Source organism: Crinia signifera, chromosome 2 (assembly GCF_055691185.1).
Source record: "Crinia signifera chromosome 2, ASM5569118v1, whole genome shotgun sequence".
NCBI classification, from domain to species: Eukaryota; Metazoa; Chordata; class Amphibia; order Anura; family Myobatrachidae; genus Crinia; species Crinia signifera.
In genome coordinates this window covers 45,121,000-45,147,329 of record NC_139218.1, presented here as the reverse complement: position 1 = coordinate 45,147,329, position 26,330 = coordinate 45,121,000, and the positions used below count along the sequence as shown (strand labels likewise).

The 26,330-nt window shown below is 43.3% G+C and overlaps 1 protein-coding gene across 4 annotated transcripts in view; it reads right to left on the bottom strand.

Moving 5' to 3' along the window:
* The window catches only part of EPHA6 (EPH receptor A6), a 698,400-nt gene extending 672,644 nt beyond the window's left edge, over positions 1–25,756 (bottom strand). For 2 of the 4 annotated variants that reach the window (XR_014470285.1, XM_083171946.1), the window contains exon 1: positions 23,551–25,750. Coding sequence is in view for 3 of the 4 variants with exons in the window: in XM_083171946.1 (XP_083028072.1) it covers positions 23,551–23,653 (103 nt within the window). In the remaining variant the exon portion in view is untranslated. Of the gene's footprint in view, positions 1–23,550 lie in introns of all 4 variants that reach the window. The other 2 variants (XM_083171949.1, XM_083171947.1) reach the window with 2 other exon arrangements.
* Between the last annotated feature and the right edge of the window lie 574 nt (positions 25,757–26,330).

Genomic DNA, 26,330 nt, shown 5'->3' with positions numbered 1-26,330 from the left:
AGCCCCTCTCCTCCAAAAGGGTAAGAGCCGCAACTGGTCTATCCCAAATCAGGCCCTATGTGCAAATATATCTACAGTATATGCAATAAATAAGTTTGTATCATGACCATCTTTAACCATATACTAATACAGATGTGTCCACAAACATCAAGCCTCCTTTCGGCTTAAACAGCCCTTCTTGTAGCTGATGGGCATGGCTTCATATCATGTGAGAATACACCCCCTGGTGTGCACATTATGATGGCAGTGCACACCAGGGGGTGTATCCTCACATTCCCGCGTCCCTGCCATGGCTGGCAGTGTCCCGCAGCGGGGGGCTGTTGGGAGTACCCCCTCTCAGCTGCTGAGCAGCGGTGAATATGCCACGCCCCCTTTCCGGGTTGCCACGCCCCCGCGCGTCTGTGTCCCTCTTCAAGGGGCATAAAAGTTGGGAGGTATGTACAAGCGCCGGAACCATGGCGAGCTGATGGGTGGGAGGTGCAGGCATCGAGGCCAGCGACGGCCCTTCTTCTACTATAAGGTAGGAGCTGCCGCTGGTACAACCCCATAAAAGTGGAACTGAGAATATTTTGCCAGAATATGAATGATTTGGCTGAACCCACATTTATCTATACTTTCATACCAGTAAACACATTAAAGTTTCCAGCAGCCCATTCTCTGTCTTAGTAAACCACTTACACTGCTATTGTGAATGAGTGACATTTAGCAAACTCTCTCTATTAACAGTTAATAATACACAGGATAACAGGAAAAGGGGAAGGGATTTGAAGAAGATAATGTCTTTGTGATAGATTATAGCTTTCTAATTGATGGTGATATAAATATTTAAACGTATCTTGTCATTATTTATTAAATAGATTAACTAAATATGGCAGCAGATTCATATACTTATGGCTCCACTATTCATTATCGGCATTGTCGATAATTGGTTTTACAGTAAATATCTCTATCTCTTCATTATAGAAAATTATGAACCCATTAAGATGCAACTTGTATCACAGCTCAGTGCATAGATTATAAATGTAGGTAAACACTTATATAATGCTATGAAACTATTAGTATTTTTTTACTGGAAAATAATATAACGAATACACAGAACCTCACCTAGGAAAGTGTGATGCCACTCGGCCCACTGTGAGTAATGTTCCCACATTCATATATTTCCAGGGAAGCCATGTACTGGTGCATTGTACAAATTGAACTGTTTAATATGAATTGTGTAATCCAGTAACAGCGCCACCAATAGGTGAAATTAGGAGACTACCTAAAATTACCACTTGAGTGGTATGCCCAGAAATCTTCCGGGCTCAGCTGAGCTGCCGCTGCGGGCTGTCCCAGAAAATTCCCGGGCATACCACTATGCAGTAGGTGCGTGCCAGTGTTGCCACCAGTTGTGCACCGCTGGCGCACCACCTCTAGCCCCCTCCACCTCCTGTCCCCCCCCCCCCACCCCTCACATCACCTCCGCTCCAGCGATCGTCTCCCAGGGTTCCTCCCCTGCCGCTTCCCCAGCTGCTATTCAAAGCAGTGACGAAGGTGGCAGGCTCTGGGATATTTGGGGTGGCTCGGGGGGGGGGGGGGGGGCGACTCGGGAACACTCAGTAGTTCAGGTGCTGAGTCCTCCCGAGCCGCCATGAACCATTCCCGAGCCAGGGCACTGAAGCTTCAGCATAAAAACGCCGGAGCGGAGGTGGGGGGTGTTACGTTCTGTGGTGGGTTTTGCTGGGGCAGGACAAACATGCTCTGGTAGGTTTGTCCTGCACCAGCAAAACCCACCACTCAAGGGGTTAAAATAGAGGCGTTGCGAACCTTGGATATCACCAGGTGCTGACACACATCCTGGTGCTGACACCAAAATGCTGTCTCTTCCTCAGTGACTGAGGAGTAGATGTATGAAGCAGTGACAAGGGAGAAGTGAGTCAGAGGAGAAGTGACCCATGGCGACCAATCAGCCCTGAAATAACACCGCTAATTTACATAATATGCAATTACACAGAGCAGCTGATTGGTTGCCATGAGCCACTTCTCCACTGGCTCTCTTCTCCTCCCCTATTACTAGGGTTACCACCTCATCCCTTTAATTCTGGACACATATTAATTACACAGGTTTATTTATAGCCGGCTGAATTCAAGACTCCATTTCACCTGGTTTTAAACTGCCACAGAAGCTGTGTAATTAAAACGTGTCCGGAATTAAAGGGATGAGGTCGTAACCCTACCTATTACTGATTCATACACCTACCCCTGGGTGCTGCACTGTGATATTCTCGTGCAGCACCCAACTCCTGTATTTTTCGTTGCATGTGATATGTGCACTGATTGTTACCAACAACGATGCCGCCTCTATTTAAGTGAACACTGAGGGCTAGATTCTCTAAGCTTCAAAAGTGATAAAATGGAGAGTGATAAACAGCCAGCCAATCAGCTCCTGTCTGACATTTTTAAAACACAGCCTGTGGCATGGCAGGTAGGAGCTGATTGGCTGGCTGTTTAACACTCTCCATCTTATCACTTTTGGAGCTTAGAGAATCTAGCCCTGAGGGAGATATAAAGTGGAAAAGTTGCCAACAGCAACTAATCAGCTTCTACCATTTTATAGACAGTATATAGACAACCTATCCACTTTATCTCTCACAATGGTTTGATACACATCCCATTAAGGGGTAGATGTATGAAGCAGTGATAAGGGAGGAGAAGTGATAAAGTGCCTGGTACTTTATTACCGGCCAATCAGCTGCTAACTGTCCCTTTTTAAACCCAGCCTATAGCTTAACAGTCAGGAGCAGATTGGCCGTTGATAAAAGTATCAGGCACTTTATCACTTCTCCTCCCTTATTACTGCTTCATACATCTACTCCTGAGTAAGATACAATATATCGCTCATCTGTGTTTTTAATGCTCTTTTGGTAGCCACACATGATGCTCCGGTTGCAGATATGATATGATATACCTTGAAGTTTCATTTTCTATATCTGATTGGATGGAGTGAGAGTGTGTATATATATATATATATATATATATATATATATATATATATATATATGTGTTAAGGGCAGACATGATGGGCTAATCTGCTGTCAAAATTCTAAATGCATATTCAGTGCTTCTGTTGTTGGGAAAGTGGCCTTTAATAATGTGGGCAGTGGTGCTGAGAGAGGGGGGTGTACTGATTACCTGTGCCCAGGTCTGATGGAGCGGCTCATTGGGGCCCTTATTACCTGGTATTAGCAGCTGCATCAGCAACTCTTTTCAATACAGCACATGCTGCTGCGTGCTGGGCTGCAGTATGGCCAGTTTTTCTGTATTTTATCCTAAGCATGGCCACGCTTCCCACAATTAGGCCACGCCCCCTGAATAGTACCTGGGCCCAGCTAAGCTCTCTACTGCTCTGAATGTGGCTGCAGAATGAGACACTGGTGCACAGAAAAAGCTGCTGTTGTTCACAGCAACTAATAAACTTGTGGTTGTCATTTTATAGCACAGCTTAGAAAACTATGGAACATTTGAGTGGTTGCTATTGACTACATCTCCTTGCTGTGCAGCAGTTTCAATAAATGTCCAAGGGGAATGTCTTCATACTTATACACTATAAGTCTTTGGACCTTATTCAGGACCGTTCGCAATTGCCGCTCCTTCGCACGGGGGGGGGGGCGATGATTTTAATTGCGCAAGTGCATTTCTGTGCATGCGCTTGTTGTGTGTGGCCACGGCGAACAGATTGTTCACCGGGCGCATGCCCTGTGTGCGAATTTGCCTTGCGAATGGGTGGCGGCCAGGCACCATTCGCAAGGCGGGGTTTGGTGGAGTCGCAAGGCTGCGAATTCTCACCCTTGCGAATCAGCCTGAATAAATTCCTTTATGCAGCACACAAGGCCCAGCTTCCATGAATGGAAAATAAAAAATTATTCATAGGAAAATAGCGTATATAAAATAAACCACTTGCACAGACCCCGAAAAAGAATGGTGAAGGAACCTAGGGGTGGCATAAACACCGTGGGCAGTCATTGCCAATTAGCGACAGCACGCTGGATAGGTCTGAGCCAGGCAGGCTTCACACAGAATCTAATCGCAGTTCAAATTCAATATTAAACAATAGAAATGTATTGATGTGTAAACGATTCATCCAGATATGAACACGTCTGTCATATTAAGCAGTAATTACTCTTTGCGCAAACACCTTAAAACTTTTAATAAGCTTTTTTAAAATATTAGTAATGCTTTACTGCGGTTTTAATTAGCAGAGAGGTAATTTTAGTTTAGTCCAACATTTATTGTGTATTAGTTCTCTCTAAAGCTGGGTACACATATATACAGAGGCGTAGGGAGGGCGAGCCACTGGAGCTCACGCTCCGGGCGCCGATTGGTTGAATGGCGCCGCTGGCCCGCCCCCCCCTCCGCAAATTATCCGTGCACTACATCTTAAGAATAGAATTTAACAGGCAGCGGCAAGCGTGCGCCGGCGGCTGCCCTGCCCGGCGCCTGCCTCCTGCCCTGCTCACCCGGTCCAAACGTCACGGACCGGACAGTGAGGCCAGGCGGCTAACTCACTGCTCTCTGTTGCTGCTGCTCGGGCCGGCTTCCGAGCAGCGCAGCATAAGGCTGGTTTCACACACTCCGGCTCCTGCCGGACGGTGAAATCCCGCACGGCCAGGGAGCCGTGCCGCACACATTAGTTGTGAATGGACACTATTGTGTCCATTCACACGGGACGGCCCGGCCGCACTGTTGCAGCCGGATCCCGCCACTGGAAGGGACGGCTGCCGGGCTGTGGCCATCCCCTCCATGATAATCTACTGTGTGCGGCACGGCTCCCTGGCCGTGCGGGATTTCACCATCCGTCAGGAGCCGGAGTGTGTGAAACCGGCCTAACTCCAGACTCCTCTTACAGTCACCTGCCCATGCTACCCTCCTCCCTGGCTACAGCAGCGTCATCAGCCATCCCAAGCGCTGGCTGTAGCCTGGAGGAGGAGAAGGTGTTTTGCTGCTGCCCATGCTGCCCTGGACCTGCTGCAATCATTGATCCTTATCCAAGGTGAAGGTGGATTTTTTTTTATATACAGCTAATTCATGATGTTATAAACTTGGTATTATAAACTTGGGGTTTGCGCGATTGGTGGGGCCTGGGGGAGGGGATGCTGTATTTATTTACAGCATCTTATATAGCGCAGCAGATTCCGTTACAGTGTCTTATATAGCGCAGCAGATTCCGTTATAGGTTCTTATATAGTGCAGCAGATTATGTTACAGTGTGTTATATAGAGCAGCAGATTCCGTTACAGCGTCTTTTATAGCACAGCATATTCCGTTACAGTGTGTTATATAGCGCAGCAGCTTCCGTTACAGTGTGTTATATAGAGCAGCATATTCCGTTATAGGTTCTTATATAGCGCAGCAGATTCCGTTACAGAGTGTTATATAGCGCAGCAGATTCAGTTACAGTGTCTTATATAGCACAGCAGATTCCGTTACAGCGTCTTATATAGCGCAGCAGATTCTGTTACAGTGTCTTATATAGCGCAGCAGATTTGGTTACAGTGTCTTATATAGCGCAGCAGATTCCGTTACAGCGTCTTTTATAGCACAGCATATTCCGTTACAGTGTGTTATATAGCGCAGCAGCTTCCGTTAGAGTGTTATATAGAGCAGCAGATTCCGTTACAGTGTCTTATATAGCACAACAGATTCTGTTACAGAGTGTTATATAGCGCAGCAGATTCCGTTATAGGTTCTTATATAGCGCAGCAGATTCAGTTACAGAGTGTTATATAGCGCAGCAGATTCCGTTACAGTGTGTTATATAGCGCAGCAGCTTCCGTTACAGTTTGTTATATAGCGCAGCAGATTCCGTTATAAGTTCTTATATAGCGCAGCAGATTCCGTTACAGAGTGTTATATAGCGCAGCAGATTCTGTTACAGTGTCTTATATAGCGCAGCAGATTCCGTTACAGTGTCTTATATAGCGCAGCAGATTCCGTTACAGTGTCTTATATAGCGCAGCAGATTCCGTTACAGAGTGTTATATAGCGCAGCAGATTCCGTTACAGCACCTTATATAGCGCAGCAGATTCCGTTACAGTGTCTTATATAGTGCAGCAGATTCCGTTACAGCGTCTTATATAGTGCAGCAGATTCCGTTAGTGTCTTATATAGTGCAGCAGATTCCGCTAGAGTGTTATATAGCTCAGCAGATTCTGTTACAGTGTCTTATATAGCGCAGCAGATTCCGTTTCAGTGTCTTATATAGCGCAGCAGATTCCGTTACAGTGTTTTTAAAGTTTTTTCCGGTACTTATGTAGTATCTGGGCTGCCGATTTTTTGATTGTATGCCTTAAGTTAAGGCATACAATCAGATGCGATGCGATGCGATATCGCATCGCATCGCATACGATGCGATGCGATGCGATTCGATGACCCGATTTTTCCATAGGATTCAATGTTAAAATGGACTGAGTCCATTTTAACATGGAATTCAATGGGAAAAAGGGGTCCTTTTCATACCCCTACTATCCAAGTGGGCATGGAGTTGGATATAAACCTGTGGCGAGCGTAGCGAGCCACCGAGCCCGAAGCGTGGCGAGCGAAGCGAGCCCCGCGAGGGGACGGTATTCTGCGTCCCCTCGCGGGGCTCGCTACGCTCGCCACGCTTCGGGCTCGGTGGCTCGCTACGCTCGCCACAGGTTTATATCCAACTCCATGCCCACTTGGATAGTAGGGGTATGAAAAGGACCCCTTTTTCCCATTGAATTCCATGTTAAAATGGACTCAGTCCATTTTAACATTGAATCCTATGGAAAAATCGGGTCCATCGCATCGCATCGCATCGCATCGCATCGCATGCGATATGGTCGGGTGCGATGCGATGCGATGGACCCGATTTCAAAATCGGCAGCCCAGTTACTACATAAGTACCTTTTTTCCTTTTCAAATGTAACATGCCAACATGTTAGCCACGCCCCAATTCATTACCGGGGGGGGGGGGGGCGCGCAAAATATGCCCTTGCTCCGGGCACCATGACACCTAGCTACACCGCTGCATATATACAATCCTTGTTTTCTTGTGACCGTTCGACCGACCATAGACACACCTGTACAATTTTACTTGCGACGTCCGATGTAATCCCATCCAAACAGTCACAAGATAAAGATTGTACCACCGTACACACTCTCTCGATTTGGGCTATTGACACGATGTATATATATATATATATATATATATATATATATATATATATATATATATATATATATATATATATATATATATATATATAAACAAAATTAGCTGCATGGCCAAGCACAACACCACCAATAGTACACAGCTGTACATTATTTGACATTATATTATTGCAGTTTATTACATTACAAATATGAACATTTGTATGTCTTGAAAATGTACTGCTGGGTCTGTTACAGTATTTAGCCACAAGCCACATCTACAGTACCCGCAACACCTAGCGTTTATCACTCTACACCTAGATTTAAATGTACCTATTACCTGCATTTACTAGAGCAGGCATGTCCAAACGATGGACCTCCAGCTGTTGTGAAACTACACATCCCAGCATGCCTTGCCACAGTTTTAGCATTCCCTAATAGCAAAACTGTGGCAAGGCATGATGGGACTTGTAGTTTCACAACAGCTAGAGGGCCATAGTTTGGACATGCCTGTACTAGAGGGTTGGCCTTGTGAGGATAAGCTGTATCAAATGCATTATCCTGTTCATTGCTTAAACCAGGCATGTCCAAACGATGGCCCTCCAACTGTTGTGAAACTACAAGTCCCATCATGCCTTGCACACAGTTTTGCTTTTCGGGAATGCTAAAACTATGGCAAGGCATGCTGGGATGTGTAGTTTCACAACAGCTGGAGGGCCACAGTTTGGACATGCCTGGTTTAAACTGCCTAATAAATTTTCAAAAAACTGCTCAGGAAGAATGTTTGTGTTTTGGATCTGTATTTATTTTTAAATAAAACATAAAAACCTCTAAAATCGCAGAATTTGTTTTTTGTTTTTGCTCATACGCTATTATTAACCTCAATAACATTAATTTCTACTCATTTCCAGTCTAACCTGAACACCTCACACCTCACATTGTTTTTAGGCCAAAAGAGTCCAAGGGGGAGATTCTCTAAGAATCTCCGCCCCCCTTCGCCGCCCATCGCATACTTAATTATCGCATATGTTGTAACATATGCGATAATTAAGGCAAAGGACAGCTCTTGCGTTAAGAGCTGTCCTTTGCGGTGGGAGTCGCCGGGTCCCAGCAGGTCCCGGCGGCTCCCCCCTCCCCCACACACCCGGCGCTGCTGCTGCTGCGCCGGGCTCTCCTCCTCCCTGCACCCGGAAGAGGATCAGTGCAGGGAGGAGGTCACAGGTCCGGGCAGCACAGCTCTGTGCTGCCCGGACACAGGTGAGGGGGGAGGGGGCGGGGCGGCGGGGGGTCGGCACGGGGCGGCGGAGGGATGCGGTAGAAGCCCATTGGCTTCTATGGTGCATCGCCAGATTTTTCTGGCGATGCCCCCCGCCGCGTTAACCCGGCGGGGGATGCTTACAGCATCCCAAAATGCGGTAAAAACCCCGATAACGGGGTTTTTACTGCATTCCTTGTTTAGAGAATCTCCCCCCAAGTGTGTCCACGATTTGCGATATCTAGGCATGACCCTACCAATACTGCATACCCTCCAACTGTACCGATTTTGCCTGTACAGTATAGTTTTTTATAGTTCTGTACCGGTAAAAAACAAAGTGTACCAATGTACCGATTTTCAGCCGGCCCCGGCCGTGGGTAGTAGACACTAGCAGTGGTGCTTTGCGGGCCCTGGCCAGCGTGCGTTGCACTGACATGATGCGGCTCCGGAGCGTACCTCTCCCGCACTCCTCCGATGGCGCATGCTCTGCTGAGGCGCCATGGAGCAGGAGGACCTCCCGCACTCCTCCGCGGGCACATACTCTGCAGAGTATACAAGGCGCCATGGAGCAGAAGGACTGTGGAGCACCTGCGGCGGCTGGCGGGACACAGTGAGAGGGGAGCAGTGAGCGGCACACAGTGAGTGGGTATACATGGGAATTTAAATTCACATCATTCGGAAAGGGGGTGTGACCACGCCCCCTTTTCCCATGGCCATGCCCCCTTTCCGTATGTGTACCGATTTTTTCAAATGTTGGAGGGTATGATACTGTACAGTAACTACACTTGGCTGGTGGGAAAACAATTCTGTTTTGGAAAACTATTTAGTTTTACTAGCAATAAGGAAGATGAAGTATGATGGAAGTCACCCAGTTGCAAACCAAATGACTGAGGCCATAGCAACTATGGTGTGTTAGACGTGCATCCAGTAGCCGCCATTAGTGCAGTGGTGGTTACACAGTTGATTGACATACTGTGTGCCCACTCTGGGTTCAACTTCAATACACAAGCAATTCCCAGACTTTACAACGGACATTTTAAAAAGTTTTATTAGTGTCCTCACTCAGAAATGCAGTTGTACCCACTGTCCACCCACATGTGGACAGGACAAAATGAAGCTTATTATCAATATTCCCTTACCACATGTATTATTGTACGCAAATACATTCATTGTAGGGATAATTTATGTTGTGAGACATAAAACTGCAAATTCCATAAAGTCCCAGGTTTGTCTGACACAATTTATTTAATAGCAGAGGCTAATTTTATTCCATAAAATGACAGGCACAAGAAGGGTGGTCAATCTGTTGAAATCAGATCACTATATTTTGGCCACTGTACTTAATCCCAGGTATTGTAAACCTTTATATAAACTATTTGTTTCTAATGCACCCAAATTTGCAGAGGTGCAAAGAGCTGTTGGTGAGAAAATGGTCAGCTCAAGCGGAACGTGATATGGCAACATCTCCTTCTTTAATTTCTCCGGCAACTGCCAAAGAAAAACTAAATTTTCAAAACACACCCGCTACAATGACGGGCATTCCTACTGTCACTGCATATGCTGCTTTCTCAATTGAAAGAATGGTGGAGGATTATTTATTTCTTCAGTGACATTATCCAAGTAGGCATGTCAGACAGTGCATTTATTATTTATAGTTTTTTATATACCGCAGACTATTCCATTACGCAATACAATTGGATCAACAGTGATTAAAAAAAAACTGGTTAGTACTAGTAACGGATATAGAGGTAGGAGGGCCTTGCTTGCTATCTTACAATCATGTAATATATTTCAGTTGGGCCTTGCACAAACTACTTTTGTTTTACTTCAGTGTGCCTACTCTTCATTGCAATTTAATATCTAATACAGCACCACCCCTCTCCCACAGTGCACAGAAAATTCTCCAGTGTTTCATCACTCGTCAGTAACACAATTTAAAATTGACAGCAGCACCCCTCTCCCACAGGACTGCAATTATACCACAGTATCCCTGGACTGGAATTATACAGCAGTATCACTGGACTGGAATTTAACGGCAGTATCACTGGACTGGAATTATACAGCAGTATCACTGGACTGGAATTATACAGCAGTATCACTGGACTGAACTTTAATGGCAGTACCTATGGAATTTATCAGCAGTACCACTGGACTGAACTTATGTAGCAGTATCACTGGCCTGGACTTTAACTGCACTTTACTTTAAATAACTGCAGTATGACTGGACTTTAATGGCAGAACCACTGGACTTTAACGGCAGTACCACTGGACTTTAATAGCAGTACCACTGGACTTTAATAGCAGTACCACTGGACTTTAACGGCAGTACCACTGGACTTTAACGGCAGTATCACCAGACTTTAAAGGTAGTATCTCTGTAATGGACTTATATACAGCAGTATCACTGGACTGGACATTAAAAGCAGCAGTATCACTGGACTGTACTCAGCACTATCAATGGACTGTAACTGCACAAGAACCACTGGACTTTAAAGACAGCATCTCTGGAGTGGACATATACAATAGGATCACTGGACTGGGCATTAATGACAGCAGTATCTCTGGACTGGATTCAGCACTATCACTGGACTGGAACTGCAGCAGTATCAATGGGCTTTAAAGGCAGGATCACTGGAGTGGACATATGCAGCAGTATCACTGGACTGGACATTAATGGCAGCAGTATCACTGGACTGGACATTAACTGCAGCAGTATCAGTGGATTGGACTGGATATTAACGGCAGCAGTGTCACTGGACTGGACTTTAACTGCGGTATCACTGGACTTTAATGGCAGTACCACTTGACTTTAACGGCAGTATAACTGAACTTTAAAGGCAGTATCTCTGTAATGGACTTATATACAGCAGTATCACTGGACTGGACATTCAAAGCAGCAGCAGTATCACTGGACTGTACTCAGCACTATCACTGGACTGGAACTACAGCAGTATCAATGGGCTTTAAAGACAGCATCTCTGGAGTGGACTTATACAATAGGATCACTGGACTGGACATTACCGGCAGCAGTATATCTGGACTGGACTCAGCACTATCACTGGACTGGAACTGTAGCATTATCAATGGGCTTCAAAGGCAGGATCACTGGACTGGACATATGCAGCAGTATCACTGGACTGGACAAGACATTAATGGCAGCAGTATCACTGGACTGGACATTAACGGCAGTAGTATCACTGGACTGGACTGTACATTAATGGCAGCAGTATCACATCACTGGACTGGACAGCACAGTACATTTCCTCTCCTAAGCTGGAGTGACCAAATGGCGCCGCCCACCTGTGCTCGGAGCCTGGGCGGGAAATCCCGTACAGGCTCGGAAAGCGGTTCGGATTGGGGGCTGTCCTGATTCCCCCAATCCGAACTTGCTCATCCCTAGTTTTAAGACATAACCAACCTGGTTTTACCTTAAATTTAATTTCAAATTTAAATCTAGTGGCTATACGATTGAATTCGGGTGAAGCAAGAAAAAAAACCTGGATTTTTCACCCAAAAGGAAATCAATGACCTCTGTTGACTAAGCAAATGAAATAAAACAGATTGGTTCACACCATCCATTTGTTCACAAGGCGCGTTTCTTCTAAGTGTTTCACTAAAAGCAAGGAGCACCTTTTATACTTGACCAACGTCAAAATTGCCTTCTCCTGCCACATGGCTGGTTTTAAAATGTGTGCAGAGATTGAACAGATGACAGTCAGCGAAAGCAAAACACAGACACAACATTTTACTACAAGCAACTTCTTATTTCGTTACAAACATGTTAACACACCAAATGATATTGTCCATTGACCTTTTAGCCAATTATCTCCATAATACGCTGATCATACATTAAAGAAGCTTCACATTACCTCCTCTACTCTCGTATAATCTCCTGTTTATTCTGGCTCCCAGCCCTAGCAGTAGGAGCACGTGGGATGTGCAGTAATATCCGGAAGTTGCCTCCTCAGCCTAGAGAAATGTCTTGCAGCCACAGAGAATAGAGCCTAGAGGGGATACGGTCATTAGGTCAACAACCATTAGGTCGACGAGCATTGGGTCGACACCATTAGGTCGACATGCTGACATGGGTCTAGGTCAATAGGTCAACACAAGCATTAGGTCGACATGGGCAAGGTCGACAGTCAAAAGGTTGACATGGGGTTTTTCACTGTTTTTTGAGCCACATGTGCCAACAGGTGGTATTTCATGTCCTACCATCCACTAGGGCGTGGTGGGAGAGTAGCAAGGCACCGCGCCCAAGCATGGTGAGCCAACCCGAGGGGACGTGGTGCACTTTATCCAGTGTCCATGTCGACTGTGTAGACATTCGGGTCAAAAACAGTGAAAAGCCCCATGTCGACCTTGCCCATGTCGACCTAATGCTTGTGTCAACGTATTGGGTACTTGTGTATTATCACGGCCCCCTCATTGCATCGCAGACCATAAGGCATGCGATGGTATGGGATGCGATGTCGTGCTATGTTCCCCAATGTCATACAATGTTAAAATTGTATGGCATTGTATATGGCATCCAATGCCATACAATGCGATGCAATGCGATTATAAATTGTATAAGCAGCCTAATGGGGGCTTACAATGTTAAATGCACCCCCACGCCACCCCCACTATGAACGTGAAGGGGCGGAGGTATGCGTCCTCCGGCCTTTTCATGCCCCCACTATCCACGTCGGCGCGGAGTTCATTTTATATAGTGTGGAGAGCGCAGCGAGCCACCGAGCCCGAAGCATGGCGAGTGTAGCAAGCCCCGTGAGTGGACGAGCATTACTTCACAGGTATCTGCGCCCCCTCGCGGGGCTCGCGGGGCTCCCCTTTCAGCATGTCGACCTTTCAGCATGTCGACCTAATGGTGTAGACCCAATGCTCAACCATCATCTTGTAGACCTAATGATCCATACCCGCCTAGAGGATGCATAGGGAGCAGTGACGGTTCTAGAAAGGAGGCTGCAGCACAATTCAAAATTCAAATAGGGAAGCCACACCGACTGCCACCAACTAACTCACTGGCAGTGGGAGTGGCTCCCCTATTTGAACTTTAAACCATGCTGTAGCCCCTCCTCTGGAGCCGCCACTGATAGGCACTAGTGATTAGTGGAGCAGTGAAGCAGGTGAGGGGCAGAGCCAGATCAATGAGGCTGTATGCAACATCAGCGTCACGGCGGGAATGTAATTATATCTACCTTGCCTCCCTTTAGCGACCAGAGGGGCCAGGCCATTTTTTAACCACCACCTTTTTCGGCATTCGTGAGTGTCTGTTCTTAAAAAATTGATCTGCAGCCTTGTATTTTTATATGGCCATGGAACGCCTTTGTGATTTCTATTATCCTTATACTGTACTGTAGTTTAAGGCAGGGGAGTACAATGTACTATCCTTCTAGCTATCCAGAAAACCCAATTAAATGGACATTCTAATCATTTATCAACAGCAATATTGTACCTTATGTGTAGTTGTGCAATGGAATGGAAAAGCTCTGTTTTTATCACACCAGTAGAGCATCAATAGAAAGTCCATTTACTGTATGATTAGTATTTTGATTCCTCCAGGTAACAGGGACTTTATATCTGCAAACTGTAGCACTTCATTACAGAAAAACACTCCACAGCTGCAAAACCTAAAGCACAGGCCCAGACAGCCACAGAGCGACACCGGATGCAGTCACCATGTCAATATTTTTGAATGTCGACACAGCATTGTCAACAGTTATGTTGACATTGATAAAATGTTGACATGGAACATAATAACTACTATCAAATGTCTACATGTTCACATTGTTGGCATGTGCAATGTCAACGTTCTGAAGAATAAGTAGGTTAGAGTTAGGCTGCGGGAGGGAAGGGTAAGGCTGCAGGAAGGGAGGGATAGGGTTTAACATTAGTGGGAGGCCGGGGCATTTAAAGAGATAAGGGGGTCCGTGTGCATGCTACATGAGAGCTCCATTCTCTCTGGCAGCGTAGTAGGCTTTGTTCCAGAGACTAATCCACATGTCTCAGGGAAAATGGTGGCAGTGCCTTGTCCCAGGGGACATCTCTATGGAAAAATTCCCAAAAAATGATTTCTGTCTGCAGCTCTTGCAGCCACAGGACTCTGGAGACATAAGTTTAATTTTATGTGTGCATGATGTGCAGTGGTGGTCCCCAGGGCCCTGATCCCCATGTGCGCCACACACTGGTGAAAGGCTTAGGATTAGTTACTTGCTGGATCAGCTGGCCTCCAGACCAAAAACATCTGCTGCATTGCTGGAACTGCTACTTGGTAAATGATCAGTGCATTGCTGTAGCACACAATTCTGTCATCATTTGATAAATACTGACATTGCCAATGTTGACATGCTACATGAAAAACAGAGATAGTTCATGACTTAAAATACATCGCCGCCCTTCGCCGCCCCCCCCCCCCCCCCGCCGCGATGCTGCCGCATGTGTACTAACATATGCAGCTGGCATCGCGATGCGGTGACGGAGGCCCCCCACGATACCTGAAATGTGGTGTGCGGGGGGGTCTCCATCACCTCCACTCTCTCCCCTCACGCGAAGGACAGCTATGCATGCTGTCCTCGGCGCTTCCTCCACCCCCCTGCAGCCGAAAGGATGTCCAGCTGCTTCACTTCCGGGGTCCAGGAGGACCCTTCAGGAAGGTAAGCCAGAGGGGGGGTAGGCGAGGCAGCGGGTTTGCGGCGGCGGCTGCGAAAAGAAGCCCATAGGCTTATATAGGGTATCGCCACCCAAAGGTGGTGATACCCTACACTGCGGTATCATTTTTGATACATTGGAAAATGCGGTAAAACCATTTTCCATTTGATACATCTCGCCCTTAGTGGGGATATTCAATCCCAACTCACAACTGTTTCCCTATCCGACAAAGAATCGGCAGGTGGGACTCAATGTTCCCCCTGTCGAACGGCGAAAAGGGGGCATGGCCGAGAGATTCGGCCGTGAAACGTCAAGCTGAAGCTGGGAGCTCGACAATCCACAGCCAGAATGGGCCCGGCTGCTTCTAAAGTTGGGCCCATTCTGTCGAGATCCCTGTTCAATGCTGTCAGGAAAGAGCGCAATGAATAGGTCCCCGCCGGTATTTCCCCCATTGAGAATAGTGGCAGGATATTAAATACCCCCCTTAAAGTAGAGAGCACAATAAGCATAATGCGGGGTTGGTGCAGACATTTTGGGTAATAACTTCTGCGGGTTATATATTCCAACCGTAAAAGGTGCCAGGCACAGCAGCTGTCTTGGGCGCACAACGTAGGATTATATGGGAGGAATAGGTCACGCCCAGAAGAGATGACACAAAATGGGTGGTTTCAGCGTCCTAGTGCTAGGGGTAGTGTCCCAGCATAACCATCGGGTCCATGCATTTTTCATCCTATCTACGGGCATACCAAATGACGCAGCCATTTTGGGGGCACTACGAAGGTTATGCTGTAGAAAATAAGCCACACATGGATACAATGCACTTATGGGAAAAATTATGTGTGTAATCTCTTCGCCGTGGCGCCTCCAGCGCAGTCCGGCCTGCACGTCAGTGCCGAGATACAGACCAAAGATCACCAGATGCACAAATATCAACAATACAAAACAAACATGGCTGTTCCATGATATCAATGCGAGACAGCATCTAGAAGTAGAATAACATTGCCAATTTGTCGTACAAAGGGAAACATTTCAATTGTTTTGGATATGTAGTAATATTTGAGCTACGCCCAAACTTAACAATCAGCGGTGTGGGAATAAATGTATTAGTGCAACTCATTATTAATAAATACCAGTAAAGTGCTTATCAACTGAGAATGGTTCCCCAGCTTTTCAACTGGTCTTGACTAAAAAAAAAAAAAAACTAAATCCTGGAGTGCCTTCCTTAGTCAACTGTCCAAAAAATTGTCGAAACAGCACATGAATCAATATGAAGGATTAACCAGCCCTCCTATGTAGGCCTTTATATACTATATATATATATAAAGTAACAGGACCTAGGGATTTAACAGCTGGACATTATTCCCATGTCTGAATTCTCCATACTCTACTCTACTTAGAAAAAGACACTAGGGGGAAGGATTAATATTAAATCCTAAGTAACATTTGTCTCCTAGAACTGTAGACCTAGACTGAATTAATGATGGTGTGCATGTTCCATAATACAAACACCAGCGGTGTATAAGACAACACACTAGTGCGGTGCTACCAATAAAAAGTTTGATTTTTATGTTGTTTTTGAAAAATTTACAAAATATTTTCAATAATATGAGTTTTTCATTACCTTTGTTCAATTCATAATGATGTCAAGTGTTTAATTTAAAAAAAATCCAGTACCTCTAATGCTAGTGTCTAGTTTCTCCCTCTTCCGCTTAATGTAATTAGTTTTAAAAGCTTTAAGGGCACAAGTGCTGTTTCTGTTAAATGGTGCAATAAAGAGAGTTTTGAATCTGAGTAGGATTCTATATTGTTCTGTTATTCTTTTCCTATGTTCTTAGAGTTTCAATAATTGTTTTGCTTCTGCAATATATTTCAGTGATGGAACATATTTCACCAGAATGCTAAGACAATTAATAACGTATTTTATCTTAAAAGTATTTTTTGGCAGATTTATGTTTTGTGTTAGAAATGTTTATGCTTCCCACTTTTCTTCTGAAAAATTGCACATAAGACAGCTTTTATGTCAGTCCTTCACCAGAGACATCATAATTCATGGTTTGCAGGCCTTTACGTGTGTTATTAATAAGCCCTGGATTTTTAGAATCTAAAAAACTAAATCTAGGGGTGAAATTGAATAGGATGAGAGATTCAGAATTTGAGAGATTTGGTAAGAAATCTCCAGGTTTTATACCAAATCTTTCACTTTCTGAATCTCTCCTCTTATTAAATTTCCCTCTAGGTTTTTTTTCAATCCATGTATTAGGATTTTATAAATTTTAAAAATTTCAGTTATAGGAATTTATACATTGGATAAAAAAAAAAAAACAAAGCCATGTAAAACATCATTATGTTTAAAACATTGATTTTTGGGGAGTGTCAGGGAAGATGCAGGTACTAACAACCACATTGGGACATTTTTGTTCCTACAGATATTAAGAATATTATTTCCTACTACATAAAACATAAGTGGAAATTAAAATTTTTATTGTAAAGGCAAAAAGAACCCCAATAGGTTAAATGTAAAAATTGTGGCCTTAGTTATTGATTATGTTATGGTTGCTGTGCAGAAGTGATCAGATGTTGTTTTACATTACCACTTGTACAATTTGGTTGATGCGCCAATCAATTACTATATCTCAATTATATTTATTTTTACATTTTAAAAATTGGACTTCAATTTACTAGAAATTTTCCTTTTAATATGAAAAAAACTGAACCCAAATATAATTTATGATTTAAAAAACCTTTTTGTCTGATTATTGACATACGTCCCACTTTTAACTTAGTTGCCCATGTCGTCGTTTTCACTGATATTTCTCCTGGTGGTGTCCTAGCACTAGCTCAGATAATTTCTCATCAATTATGCCCATCATTTTATCTTTAACTCCTCCTCTTTCTCCCTTATGCCATCTCTCCTTAACCCCACAATTGTCTATTTCTTTTGTTCCCAAACACCATTTTTCCTCTTGTATTTTTTTCTACCCCCTCTTTCTCAGGCTACTCTCTCTTGCCTCCTCTCTCACTTGACTATCCTCTGTCTTGTTCGTATCCCCTCTCTTGCTCCTCTGTGTCTCTCCTGTCCCTTCTCTTTCTTGTTCTTCTCTCCTATCTCCCTGCACTGTCACTGGATTGGCCTGTGCACATGTGCATGTTCTACCTAACGTTAACGTTAACATTAATTGTGTTTCTCAACTTCACTGCGGGCTAGTGTAAATATTTTGTCTGTTTGGGGGGGGGAGGGGGGATAGCAGAGTAGTGAAGTACTTAGAGAGTGCACTTGTGCACCAATATGATTGCATCATTTACATCAGCACTAAATTTGGGATGCGGTCAATATGCCGGTGGTCGGAATTCCGGCGGTCGAAATGCCATCGCCGCAATCCCGACCGCCGCAATGTCCGCACTTTGTCCCTCCACGGCCCCACCTTGTCAGCATTGCGGCGGTCGGGATTCCGGTGTTGGTTTTTCAAATTCCGGGATTCCGACCGCCGGCATATCATACCGGACCCCTCAATTTTATTATATGAATTATCCTTAGGTTTACGTTTTTTTTTTTTTCTTTAATACTGCACTTTTTGGAATGTCTTCACTTCATATTTTTGTATATGGCTTGTGCCTCCCTGTCTGACTTTTTGCTCTTCTATACCTTTTTACATGTGTGGTTGTTGATAATGCTATGATGTTGGTATCAGTTGATTATCTGGAGTGTCTGGGTGCCCATGCACGTTACAATTATTGTATACAATATCACATCTCATTGCATCTCGGTTTTGCGATGAGATCAGATGAGATGAGATCTAGTACAAAAAGTATGTGCTGCACATACTTTGTGTACTAGATCTCATCTCATCTGATCTCATTGCAAAACCGAGATGCGATGAGATGCGATATTGTATCCAATATTGTATACAATAATTGTAACGTGTATGGGCACCTTTAGTCTGGCAAGTAACAAAAGCGCATGGAGACTGTAAATGTGTATCATACTGTATCAGAACTCTGTTGAAGAAACATGTATGACACAAGCATGAGAAGTCAGAGTTTATAACAGCTGTACTTACATGCCAATATTATGACATACTGGTAATTTTTATCAGTAGTCAGTTATATTATATAGATAAGGTGTACACAACACTTATCACTCCAGCTGCTGTGGAACTACTCATCCCAGCATGCCCTGCCATAATTTTGCATATCTGAAGAGCAATATTGAGTGGTTACAGTTTGCCTACCCTTGATATCGATGTTGCTTGTATGAAATATACAGGTCATCTTCAGAGAGTACTGTGAAAACAACTTGAAATTACCCCTCACCTCTTTTAGCACCGTAGTAAAGGGTTTCCATAGACATATTTACTTTGATTGGAGTTCTACCTTGATTTGTAAGTATCATATATACATATATGCATTGTGAATATTTCTACGGTACATACAATGCTACACCACCGCAATTCTATGGTACCAATTTTTAATACGTTTATAGAATGGTTCTCTTCATAAGTCTATTTATTGAGCTGAATGCTTGTAATTGTTCTCATAGAGTATGTGCATGGAAGGATTAGGGAGATCCCTCTCCATTTGGTAATAAGCACATTTTAAACACTTGTTGTAACCTTTACAAACGTAAAGAATATTAAAGTATTAATTTTGACAATCTAAGCTCACAGGCCTTGAAAAGTAACTTTTTTGACATTCTGACATTCAAGATATAGGGTTCTAAATGTCAACATTTAATACAGCTTATTTTTTGTATTGATTTTTGCTTTTGTTTTTAAACTATCTATTTCAAGCATGGTATTAAATCAAATTTCTAAGGGCACATCTGTAGACGCCCCACCTGCCACGCCGTACTCACCTAGACATACATTATCCCAAATTAGGTTTAAGCAAAGAAATATAACAATATAAAATCCACATACGAAATATATTTTTGAATACATTATAGCTTTGAAAGCCATGTTCTGATAATAAATCATTTTTAGCACCACAACACACCTGGGCTGAAAGCACATTTTTTGCACAGTACAGGCGTACTCAGCCTTAACTACACTATGTAACTATGTATATAGGAAAACATTAGGCAATAAACACAACGGAAAACCAAAATGTCACTTCAATCAGTCAATAGTTGGCAATGTGTCTGTACCTTAAAGTTAGTTGTGAGCATGAAAACACTTGCAGAAGTAATAAACAATATAATTTGGTTTTATATTGCATCACTATTATAATAAAGAAATGAAAAAAATAAAAAATAAGAAGACAAAGCATAAATCAATATGGTGAATTAGAAAATAAATAAATTAAATAGGGCTTACTGAGTAAAGATTGAAGTGTTAACATAAATGTCAGCACAGATGGCTTATTTATTGCGGAGTTCAAATGCTGATTATTTTTAGATTTTTTTTTTTTTATTAAATATGTCAATCTGTGAAGCTACTTTTTAAATAATATAAATAAACAGATCCTATCTGCGCTGTGTCCAATAGGGATCTATGGTATTACTTTCAGATTGCAAATCAGAGCCCCATATTGAATATTCATTTAGAAATGAGTTTTTGTAAGCACAAACCAGTGGTTTATTATGGATTAAATACATAACTGTCAGTCGCAGTTTTACAATTATCTGCGTATCACAGTATATAGCATAGGTACTGCAGTTGTTAACGTTCACTTATAATATTGATTTTGTAACCTGAAAATGTGTTATTTGATAACACAATATAAAGGTGCAAGAGCACATATCAACTACTTCTGACCTCTACAGTGCAGGTGAGACAACAAAAGCAGACATTTGATTGGGTGCTACAAGTCACTTGTCACTTTTACAACTTTATTAGTAAATAATCATGACACAAATTGTCCTTTATAAAACAAACAAAAAAAAAACAACGTGAAGTTATTCTGATAAGTAGAAAGTAATTCTGGTAATAGAAGTCATCAACTTCACTTTATTTCATAAATGACAAATGTTTGATTTAATCACGAAGTACACCTTTCTGTGCATGGCACATCATTTTACAGCAAATGTACCCTTTTATTGCTTATAATGTTTTGTCAAATTGATTTACAATGGATGTCTTCAGCGTGCATCTGAAGACCATTTTCCACTGATGTTTTCAAATTATGGTGCATGTAATCCAATGCTGATGGTACTTGGGAAAAAAAAACTACATTTCACACCCTAAGTGGAAATAGCAAACAGTGAGGACAGCCAGCGTGTGTCATTTCTGATGTCATCTAGTGGAATAAATAGAGTTTGGTAACCTAACGCCAAAATATACCATTGACTCATCTTATTCTGTGGGGTAATATTGATATTCATCTTTTTCTTTTTTGTCTTTCTTTTCAATGACAGATATTGACAAATGATGACATTTTCATGTTAAGACAAACAACTATGCTAAACCCAAATGGAAACAGGCCTATACCCAGAATTTCTCTTAATAACAAGACTTTGGAAAACTTAATTTACCTGGATACAATAAAGTACACATGTGGCGTTACTGCCACATTAGATCATGACAGAAACTTTGCTTTTTTCAAGTATCTTACTAAATAATAATATATAAATACATCCACTTTACTGGCTATTATTTCTTATAATACAGTATGTGATACTGAACAAATGAAGATGTATTTGTTTAAGTTGCAGTATAGTATTAGCATGTATACAGTATACACAGATAGTGATATATAAACACCTAAACTTGGCATAAAGCTATATATACAGTATCAGATTAATGAAACTAATGATACACATATTTTTAATGAATAGATAGATAGATAGATAGATAGATAGATAGATAGATAGATAGATAGATATGTGTATAAATTGGCTCCCAACAAAAAGTAACCCTAGAATGTCTGTGTGTGCATGTACATGTGGTAGGGAATACAGATTGTAAGTTCCACTGGGGCAGGGACTGATGTGAATGTTCAACTATTCTCTGTACAGCGCTGCGGAATATGTGTGCGCTATATAAATAACTGGTAATAATAAAAATGAATCTACTAATTTTAAAAATAATTGTAATTGCTTTAGTGTATAATATCATATACCAGGGATGGGAAACCTTTGCCACTCCTGCTGTTATTGAACTACACATCCCAGCATGGCCTGCTGCAGTGTTGCTATTTAGCCATGCTAAAACTTTTGCAGGGCATGCTGGGATATGTAGTTCAACAACAGCTGGAGTACCAAAATGTCCCTATCCCTGCCTTATATATATAATATATAGTATACTTACTTAGCAAATCCGCACTCAACTAGCTAATGACACACAACAGTTGTAATTATTTGTATCCCTCTGAGTATTGAAAACCTGGGAAATGTTTTACTCTATATGTTTCACTATAAATTGTATAGCATGGCTGTTGAGAAAGTGACTATATTACTTTTTTCTGTACAGCAGTGGTTTTTTGAATCACGGCACCCCTGAGTATTAGAATTTTCTCACCGCACCCCTAGGGCAAAAGTTTCTCATTGATAAAATCGGAGAAAAAAATATTAAAGTAAGTAAATTGCGTTTCTATCTCATCCTCAGTGTCAGTTATGTGGTAATGGACAGGATTCACTTCTGTTTGTCCATATTTTGCCTGTTACATTGGTCATAAATCATGTTTCCATGGACATGGACCACCAATCCAGGGCACCCCTGCAAGTCCCTTAAGGCACCCCAGGGTGCAACAGCACACAGTTTGGAAACCACTACCTGTACAGTATAAATAGACGGGCAAGGTAAGACTGCTACTGATGATATGAAGTTTAAGCACGAAAAATGTAATCAGACTAGGTACTTTATACGTTTTATAACAGAAGGCAGTAGCCTATGGATCTACTATAGGTGTAATAAGTTCACATATTTGTAAACAATGTTAATTAGCAATGGTATACAAACAGAACTAGTAACAGTCTAATGTCACACTATTAATTTGAACTAAAGCATTAAAATATGTGTACATTTTCTAAGATTGAATTGAACAAATCCTAAATCACAATGAGAATATCATTCAACATCTCTGATTATTTCCAAATAGTGAACAGGGATTTGGTAATTGATAAGAGTTCTACTACAGGTGCAGCCTAGTTTTCTATGCAGTACTCTTAAGTGAGTTGACTATGTGCATAAGAAAAATAAATTATATAGAAGTCACATAAAAAGTTAATCAATAGCATATATGTTAAATACAGAATGAATACTGGTGTATTTTAGTTACAAGTGTGTGTTATAATATAATGTGCAGTCATGGATATTAGACTCAAAATATTCCTGGTCAATACTAAGAAAGTAAATTTAAGTCAGTGTGTCTGCCCATAGATCTAATTTAATCTACTTTACCATTAATGTTATGTATTTAACATGTGAGGTCCAGTACAGATAAATTACTGATTTTACAAGTTATTATATCACTTCATAAAAACACATACAGACATCACAAAGTAGTGGTGTCACTGGGAAAAACCAATGTTGTATCACTTGTGACATAGCCTTACCTTGGTTATCGTTGAAGTGGTTGGAGCCGACCAAAAACTTGGTGAGCAGGGGCAAGAGTAAAGAAGCCGCCAACAGCAGGGTACTCCCATAACACGTCCCCATGTCTACCCGGCTCCCTTTGAAGACAGCTCCAGCTCTTCTTCTCTATTCTCAACGCTGCTGTTGTCACAAATCCAACTAGTGGCAGGATCCGCGTGGGCGTGGCCACAAGCCGCACCCACAGTGCTTAGGCAGGTTTAAAAAAAAGTGGTGGCGAGTCAATTTTGCAAATATAACGCAAAATGGTCTCTTGTGCAGCTATGCAAGGTACTCCAATTGTACCCGAGACAGCTATGGTACATTTGGCAACATTACTCCAACCTTATTAGGAAACATTGTTCTGCATTTCTTTACGTGCATCCACTGACTTACATTAACATAACTATGAAATCCTGGGATCCCGCGATATTAATATATGCAGATGAATGATAAGTAGTCAAGCACTGTATTTGTGCGTTGCACTTAGCCTCCAGCTAACATGCGCCCCGGACTGATAGGTAAGAGCACAGTTTCCAGGTGTTGGTCCTTTTGATGGGGTCTCCAGTGGCATCCGGAAGACAGTCATAAAGGTGCATGCAGCCAGTTTGTGAAGCGCAGCCCGTTAATGGAATATGATGCCCCTTTAAACCCTTTAAAGACGATGCTTCTTATTGTTCAGCCAAGCGCACCAGCGGGTGGCTCAGCCAGACGCGCGTTCTAGCGCTGTAGTGCGTTCCGTCTGGCACCAGCTCAGTGCGGACCAGCAGCTCAGTGTTATCGGTTTCATCGCGTTTGGAATAAGCAGTCCGATTCCTGTTTGCAGTTTAGTACATCGACCCTGAAGCCCAGTGCTCTATGACTGGAGTGAACGCACTGGTATGCGCAATGCAGGGCGCACGCACTAGCGCTTTGTACTCTGCGTGTGCGCCAAGCGCTAATCCCAGTGCAGACAGCACATTATTATGCATACGTCCTAGGGAAACTCCACCGTGTAGGCTGGCACGACCAACGCAAGTGACTCCAAAGTGTGCTCTGCAATGTGTGGTGAGGCTCTGCTGTAAGGATGTGCTATACCAGCATCACTGGGCGCACAGAGAGGTATTGGCTGAGCATGTGCATGGGATGAGCAGGAGTATGTGTGTGTGTACTGGACCCCCAGTGATCAGTCATTGGCAGTGCACCGCTGCTGCTACTGCGTCCTGCTCTCTGGCTGTGCCTCTGCTCTGGGCTGCAGGTGGGAAGTTTGGAGAAGAAGGCTCCTGGCAGGACCCACCCTTCACATGACAGAGACCCCATCCCCCTCTCCCACCATCAGCAGCAGCAGCAGATCTCCTTCCTTCCCAAATCCTTCCAGCAGTAATATCAGTGGCAGAGAAACTCCATCTATCTGGCCACACTCCTGGGATTCAGTCCTCAAGGTTGCAGACAGGACATGTCACATTGCAGGCAGGGAGCTCTGCACCTCCACATAAAACTTGCAGCTCTCCCCCCAGGATAGGTCATGAAGTTGCCAGGAGCTGGCTCATCCATACATGACACTAGAGACCCTACTGCTCAGCCGGGGTCTATGTGTCAGTGAGATGCAGGAGGTAAGGAAGGATGCCTGGGGAAGTCACTGCTGCTGCTTCCATGGATGGATCATACAGCAGCAGAGGAGATGGAAGCAGACACAGGAACCAGTGCAATCTGTGGCTGATGAGCTGATCTGCTGTATGTCTCTGCCGGGCACACAGAGGTGCAGAGCAGCTTCCCCCCGGCTGCTATGGGAGAGGTGCAGAGCAGCTTCCCCCGGCTGCTATGGGAGAGGTGCAGAGCAGCTTCCCCCGGCTGCTATGTGCAGGTCACACGCAGTGCTCGGCACTAGAGGGGGTTAGTAGACTAGACAAGCTCCCTGTATGGAGGCGAGAGGAGGACAGACCGTGGGAAAAGCAGGTGCCTTCTTCCAGGCTGCACAGGTTCAAATGCATAAAAGCTGGATTCACTTAACCACTTCTCAGAGGGTTTGCAGAGCACGACAGAGGGGGGTGGGCTTCATTTAAAGCTGTAGCCCCTGAACGTTTCAGCCACATAGCATGTATCCATTGTCACTTATAACAGGTGACAGGCGACAGAAGGGTTAAACAGGGGACGAGGACCATTTTTGGAAGGTATATGTGGTGTGTGCGTCTCTCTCTCTCTCTCTCTCTGTATGTATATGTATGTGTATATATTACTATGTAAGTGTGTGTGTAAATTACTATATAATTGCAAGCATGTGTGTGTATGATGTGCAACTTACAATATAAATGTAAGAATTAGTATATGCAAAATTACTATGTAATTGTGAAAATGTATTATACTGTATGTGTGTGTATGTGTAAGAAGTGTGTGTGTGTGTGTGTGTGTGTGTGTGTGTGTGTGTGTGTGTGTGTGTGTACACATTATAAGACTCTGTATCTGCGTATGTAAATGACTGTACAGTTGGAAGAATCTGTGTGTATGCCAGTGACAGAACACTTATAAGAATGTTAGTCCATTGCTGTTTCTCCCTCTCTGCCAGTGACACTGTACCACTGTAAGCACTGCCACATCTACCCTATTGTTCCCCTGCCATACTCACAGCAGAGAACAGATGGAGTGTGCATTGCCTTATATTGTTCTTATCCAACGCTTACAATCCTACAGTTATACCTGGACTCTCAATGTTTTATTGATGTGATCTGCCTGCTTGATGTACTGTAGCAGAATTCTCATCACGTCAATCAGTTTTTACATAACATGC